The following is a 7,319-nucleotide window of genomic DNA, read 5'->3' as shown; positions in this document are numbered from 1 at the left end:
TTAACGAGAATAGATCATTTTTTAATTTAAAGTGAAATATTTTTGTAGAATGTATTCTCTTTTTGGTTTAAGAATTCAAAAATTTGGTAAAAAATTAATTTTGTTTGCTGAAAATTCATAATTTTTGTTTTTTACTGAAAATTTAAAGATTCTATTTTTGGTTTAATTTTGTTGTGAGAAAAATATTCTTGACAGGATCATAAGCTGATAAGCGTTATATGTGTAGCTGCATCTGGCATCCTGGGCGGAACCACATGTCTGATGATAATATTTGTATTTTATTGATTGAAGCTATTTTTTACTTTTCATTAAATTCGTAGCTAAACAAAAAAAAATAAAAATAGAATAACATTAGTATAAGGTTTCATGATAAATATTGTGTAATTCTACAGAAAAAAAGTTAAGACATTTTTCTTACCTAATTTACATTTTCTTCTAATAATCAGGACTTTTAGTATTACCTAGAATTATAGATATTTTCTATACGAATTCATTGGTACTATATAGATTTATAAATTTATATGTTAGCAATGAAATCGCAACGAAATTATTTTAAAAATATATTTTTTTAATTCAAGAAGAAAAAAGGATTGCCTTTTGTGAAAATTAAGTAAAAAATGTTCAGAAAAATTACAAGAGAGTGGGAAAAAAGGAGTTATTTCAGCAAATAATTAATCTTATTTTGATAAAAAATTCAAATAATTTGTAAAATTCTGACCTACTTTGATACAATATCATTCTTTGTTGAAGATTCATCTCTTTAGTTGAAAGTCTAACAATTTTGTTAAAAACAAAAAATATTTAAAATATTTAGTTTTGCTTAAAATAATTTTTTTAAGACGCATTATTTTAGTTCAAAATTGATCTCATTGGTTGGAATTTTGTATTTTTTACAGAATCCAACTGTTTTTCATTAAAATTAAAATCTTTTGTAGTTTAAATATCAACAATTACACTTTTGGTGGTACATTCAACTGCTGTTAAAATGTTTTTGTTTTAATGGGATTTTATTGATTGAGAATTGATTTATTTGGTTGAAAATCGTATTTTTGGGGGTTAAACCAAATTAAAATTTGGTTTGAAAATTAATCTTTTTTTATTAAGGATAAATGGTTTGATGAAAATTCGCCTTTTTGATTGAAAATAAAATTATTTCTTCGAAAATTAAACTACATTTTTGAAAATTCACCTATTTGTTTGAAAATGACTTTTGTTTTTAAAAATTTCCATTTTTAAGTTAAAAATTTAATTGTTTTGTGGAGAAATTGTCTTTCTTGCTCGGTTGAAAATTCTTGCATTTTATTTATTTTTTTTTAGAAAGTTAATCTTCTTGGTCGAAAATTCAACTATTATTGTCGATGATTCAACTATATGGTTAAAAATTAAACTAATTATTTTGAAATTTATATACTTGGTAGAATATTAACTTTTATGCTAAAAATTTATAATTATGGATGGAAAATTCAATTTTTCTGTCGAACATTAATATATATTTTTGAAAACTAGTCTTTTTGGATGGATAATTAATCTTCTTTTCTGAAAATATATCTTTTTGATTGAATATTCAACATTAACATTTTTGTTTTAAAAATTATTTACTTAGTTCATAATTCGACTACTCGGTTAAAAATTAAATTTTCTTGTTGAAAATTCATCTTTTTATGTGAAAAAGTCTTTTCTAGCTCTTTTGTTGAAAATTTTTTTTTTTTTGTAAAAAAATTAATGTAGGTATATTTATGTAGGCATATTAACGTAAGTTATATTTTGTGAGTAATTTTCTGTTGGTTAAAAATTCAACCGTGTTGTTTGAAAATTCGTCATTTTGGATTGAAAATTCACAGATTCCCAAATCTGTCCGATTTGAAATGAATTCACCATATTAATTTCGAATTGATTAATTTAAATGGATATTATAATTAATATTGGACAAGAATTCTCTTACAAGTGATACATACGTTGGTGCATTGGAAAAATGAGAACAAAGAGTTGACAGAAGAATGAACATTTTTCCAGGTAGTTGCAAGGAGGGATCAAATGACATTGCCACGAGTGATGCATTCAGTGTAAAGATTCCTAAGAAGGAAGCTGACGTCATTTTGGTTGTCGAACAGTCCGCTGATAATGAAAAAGTTTTCAAAGAACTCGTTACTCCTTTGATAACTGAATTGAGAAACGAACTTAAGCAACATGGCATGACGTGTGTATATTTTTATAATCGCTGAAAGACATTTCGACTGAAATGCACACTTAAACTAATATCCAATTTTTTTTATCAAGTGATGTCCACATTGGTCTGATTGGGTTCAGCGAGAAGATGGAGTGGCCTCAGCACTATACAACTGGTGGTAGTACAAATATTGATGGAGAAGTGAAAAACATCAAGTTTGATCAACTTGATCCAACACTTACTTTAGAGGTCATTTTTAAATCTTCCTGAAGTCTTAGCTTTATTTTAACATTATAAGATTATTGTAAAATTATTTTCTGCAAATGTTCAGGACGCAAAGGAGGGTGACGCAGTGACAAGATTGACATATGCAACACAACGACTAATTACTGAATTGGGTATATTCAGCTTGACTGATGCTTACGAAGAAGCTGTCAGATATCCATTCCGACCTGGTGCAGCCAAAGCTATCATCGGAGTCTTTACATCACCTTGTGAGAAGAGTGCTCTACCAATTTCGGTACACTATCAGTCAACACAAAAATCAGAAGATTTTTAATTTTAGAAACGTATATCATTCATGTACCTGATGTCATTTTTGTTTTTCAGATTCAGCAACTCAGGCTTTTATTGGGACACAAAGTGTACCGAGATCTGGGTCTCACTTATCACCACATGTTTTTGACGGACAGCCTTCAAGTTTCCGGCAAGCCACAAAAGAATGTCGTTGGTTTTGATTACGATAGTGCTTATACTTTCGCTGATAGTAAGAAGAAACCTTTGGAAGGAAGTACCGATCTGAAGAGCAATTTGGTCCTCACTGACAATGATGTTTGTGCCAACTTTGCTGTGCAGGTGGGTTCATATTTCTTTATACTTGTATTGTTTATTTGCAGTATGTGGTTTGTAAATATTAATTTTCTTTTCTTTCTTTTATAGTCTGGAGGCGCCGCGTTTAGCACGCACAATTTCTTGGATGCTAAACCGAACCAGAGGAAACAGTTCCTTCAAGTGGCTGCGCGTAGAGTAAGCGAAGGACTTGCTGACCTAGAACTCGAAGAGGATTGCGTGTGCTACAAAGAATTCGGCATTCGCAGGCGTGCTTCTTGCAAAATCGTGAATCGCAACGAAAAGGGAGTTCTTGCGGTTAGTACCTTCAAGTGCCACCTTATTCCTTTTATTTAATTTAAATATTACATTTTTCGAAACTTAAATAACAATTTTTTATGCACTGACCATGTACCACGCTTTCCACTCCACCCAGCTCAGACAACACCTTTCTTCTTTTACTTTGTCTACCAGATACCCTATTTTACCTTCCACTAACCCCAAAAGCCACATTTTTCTGACGCTTCTTCTCTCAGTTAACATATTCTCTCCTCCACAGACTTAAATTTCAAAGAAACTTAGACCACACTTTTTCATCAACCTATCCCCATGTCCCATGTTTTTTCCTTCACCCACCCCTGATAACACCTTTTTACTTCCACTTATTCTCCCAGATACTCTATTTTCTCTTACAGTCTTACGCGAACCCCAGAAATCACATTTTCCCTTCGATATTACAAGATACCACCCAACGCCATGTACGACCTTTTTCCTGCCACCTCCGTTTTCAGATACCATCTTCTCTTCTCCACCAACCTAAAATACCATTTTTTCTTTTATTCTCCAAGATACAACTTTTTCCTCTGTTGCTTCTTCCGCTCTTTCCGGACTTTATATTACCATGTGTATCATATTACCCCGTGTATCATATTACCTTGTCTGTCGTATTATGCTATGTGTCATATTTTGATTTATCATTTTGAAAGATTATTAAGGGTTTTTAAAACTTTTTAAACGGTTTTTTAACTTTCGCTACTTAAAGCAAAGAAATTTGACATGAATTTTTTTAAAAGTTATTCCACTTTTTCTATTCTGGACAGAATCGTATTGATTTTTCAGGCTTCAAAAAAGTTAATTTTTTTTTATAAACACCGTATCCAAAACATAATAAAACCTATGTGCTTTACATAAGTTCTGTGCCAAAAATTTGTTGCGAAAAAAATGTAATTTTAAATTTGTTGAAAATCTTATTGACTTTCCATTCAATATTCTTTCTTTTAGTCCCAAAATAAGTTTTTAAAATCTTTCTATAGGAAAATAAAACTTTAAATGATCATATCGGTTTTTGGATTTCCAAACTGAAAGAAACTCCTATTTATTTAGAAAATAGCAACATTTTTTTCTATGTACAGATTTTACTAGTGAACAGTAATTGTAGAAATTTAAACAACTTTTTTGTTTAGTTAAGAATTTTTTTAAAAATGTTCAAAAAGCATTTTTTTATTGAGTTAAGTGGACTTTTCAGGTGAACTTGTAAGGCTCTAAATGATGCGAAAATATTTTTTTTCAACAAACTTAAGAATAGCATGTTTCTTTAACATTTTTAACAAATTTTTAATTCAAAATTTTAAAAAAAATGTTACTTGAACAAAAAGTTATTTTTAATTATATTTTATAAATGTTTACTAGCTAAAACTATAAATACAAAAATTTTGCATTAATTTTTAAATCAATTGGGCATCTTAAAAATTTCCAAATCCAATACCCCTTTTTTAATTTTGTAATCCAAAATCGAACAGAAAATATTGACAATTCAATTAATTTTAGCATTTTCACTCTGCCCCATTACTCTAAAATATTATTTACTAAATGTTTATATTGTGAAAAAACCGTTATTTTATAATTTGCTATCAAGTCAAATAAGTTATAAACAAGACAATTAAACCTCTCTATTAATACAAACCTACGAAGAAAAGTTCTTAGGTTTATTGTAAAATAATTGTAGAATAATGTATTAAATAACTTTTAATGAAAAATTAATTTATTGTAAGTTTGTATTGTAAATAGGTTAACCTATTTCATTTATAAGTTATTTTACTGGATATTAAATTATAAAATAACTGTTTTTTCTTATTTTGACACTCTATAAATATTAATAAATAATCGTTTAGAATAAACAAATCATTTTTATTGCTTATAGTTATTGTTCATTTGAAATAGGAAGATTTCAAAAATTTATTTTTGAAAAAAATATTTTTTCTTTAAAGAATTTATGTAATGTACATAGGTTTCATTATTTTTCTCTAGAATAAAATTTTCAAATATAAAAAAAAAAGATAAATATAAAGAAAATCATGTCAGTAATTTTTTGGGAATCAAAATTTAAAAATATAAATTTTTTGAAACAATAAAAGGACAATAGGACAACAATAGGAAAAAATTAAAATTTAACTTTTAAATAAAATGTCATTTCAAATGAAAAAAAATTCAATTAAAATGTTTAGAAATTCACATATTCCCAATGATTTTAATTGACATTTTTTTCTCTCACTCACATAAACCCGAACTTTACTAATGCAATTTCGATTGAATTTGTACTAAAGATCTGGTGTATTTGAGCGAGAGAAGAAATAATTTCAATTAAAATAAATAGAAAAATAATTCAGATAAACTGAAAAATGCAATTAAAATGAAAAAAGTCAGTTGTAGTATAAAAATTTTAATTAAAATCTTTGAGAATCCAAAGATTCCCAAAGATTTTAATTGATTTTTTCCCTCATATAAACTAGACATATAAAAATAAAATTTTATTAGAATTTTTTTTATTTGTATTTTAATTGAATTTTTAAAAATGTCTGGTCTTTAGGAATCTATAGATTTCCAACACTCAAAAAAATGTCTGGCTAAATCATCCGGAATTTTGGTTAAATATGCCCTTACTATTTTTTCTGGTTGGATTAACCAGATGTTCTGGTTAATTTGACCATAATTCTGGTTACTTTAACTAAAAAAAAAATAGTAAGGGCATATTTAAACAGAATCCTGGTTGATTTAAACAAACATTTTTTTTTGAGTGAAAGATTTGAATTTGGCCTTTTTCTATTTCTATCAAAATTTGTTAATTTTGTATTCAAATTAAAATTATTTTTGTGTGTCTATTTTATGTGAGCCCGACGTGAATCCATCTATAGAGATAAGATATTATTATATATTAGACATAATAAAGCAATAATAATCATAAATAATAATGTATTTTTCAGAGGTCTAAAGGATCGAAGTGATAGAAGATAATCTCCAATTACACCTGCTACTTTTAATTAGATACTAGTGTTAATGTATTTGCTACTGCGTTACAATATTTTAATAGCACCCAAATTCCACTAACTCGTGCACTTCTAAAAGATTTATTTATTTCAAGAAACTTTCTACAAAACCCGAAATAAACGAATATCAATATAATGTTATAAAAAAATCTTCAACAAAACTAATTCTTGAAAATGTAAATATATGTATTCTACTTGAGAGTGTAGTACCTTATGCTTGAAACAAAGAAACTTTACTTGCGCACGAGTTGTCCGATTTTGTTAAAAATTATTAAAATATTCCTGTATGATATGAAAAAAATAATGCTGCGCAAAAGTCAGAAATGCATGAGTTGACGATTCTGTAAGATGTGAATGTTCGAGAAAAAGAGTTGATAATATAACTTTTATCATTATTATTATTATTATTGAGTTGCTTTATTTTAATTCTTACCTTCATCTTATTATTGCGATCTAAGGAAAAATATAAAAAAGCCTTCCGCAACCAGATGGCATAAAAGAAAATAATTAATAAAAATTTAATTAAATTTTCTATTTGATATTCTCTTTTTTCTATATCAGATCTTAAGACAATTGTGTTTTAGAGTATTCGATACTTTCAAAGGATTTAAAAGTACTTTAAATATTAAAATTTCAAGAATTTAAAACAAAATATAAAATTTTAAAGACCTAAAAAACGAAGCTTTTTAAAAATTTTGAAAAGTTTCAAAATAATACATTGTTTTAAGATTCCTTGGTAAATTTCAGGTCACAGTTTATTTAAAACATTTTTTAGAGAAAATTGAAAAAGGTTTCAAAACATTTCAAATAATTTACTAGAAAGCTAAATTGTTCAATTTTGCAAAATTACCAAATTTTGGGGAAAATTCAAGTAATTTTAAGATATATTCAGAAGTTTTGATACTATACAAAAATAATTTTAAACTTACAAAGATTATTATAAATTATTATTTATATTATTTATTATTATTATTATTTATTATTATTATTATTTATTATTA

At 26.8% G+C, this 7,319-nt stretch overlaps 1 protein-coding gene across 1 annotated transcript in view; it reads left to right on the top strand.

Annotated features, from left to right (window-relative positions):
* Positions 1-6,725, top strand: part of LOC117175655 (apolipophorins) — a 40,380-nt gene extending 33,655 nt beyond the window's left edge. Inside the window, exons 21-26 of the mRNA XM_033365378.1 lie at positions 2,014-2,197; positions 2,278-2,416; positions 2,499-2,687; positions 2,777-3,022; positions 3,107-3,313; positions 6,256-6,725. Coding sequence (XP_033221269.1) covers positions 2,014-2,197; positions 2,278-2,416; positions 2,499-2,687; positions 2,777-3,022; positions 3,107-3,313; positions 6,256-6,276 — 986 coding nt within the window. The 3' untranslated portion in view covers positions 6,277-6,725. The remainder of the gene's footprint in view (positions 1-2,013; positions 2,198-2,277; positions 2,417-2,498; positions 2,688-2,776; positions 3,023-3,106; positions 3,314-6,255) is intronic.
* Positions 6,726-7,319: the final 594 nt, after the last annotated feature.

The sequence above is a fragment of the Belonocnema kinseyi genome, chromosome 6 (assembly GCF_010883055.1).
Source record: "Belonocnema kinseyi isolate 2016_QV_RU_SX_M_011 chromosome 6, B_treatae_v1, whole genome shotgun sequence".
Lineage (NCBI taxonomy): Eukaryota > Metazoa > Arthropoda > Insecta > Hymenoptera > Cynipidae > Belonocnema > Belonocnema kinseyi.
Note: the sequence above shows the minus strand (reverse complement) of the source record. Positions and strands in the feature narration are given on the sequence as shown.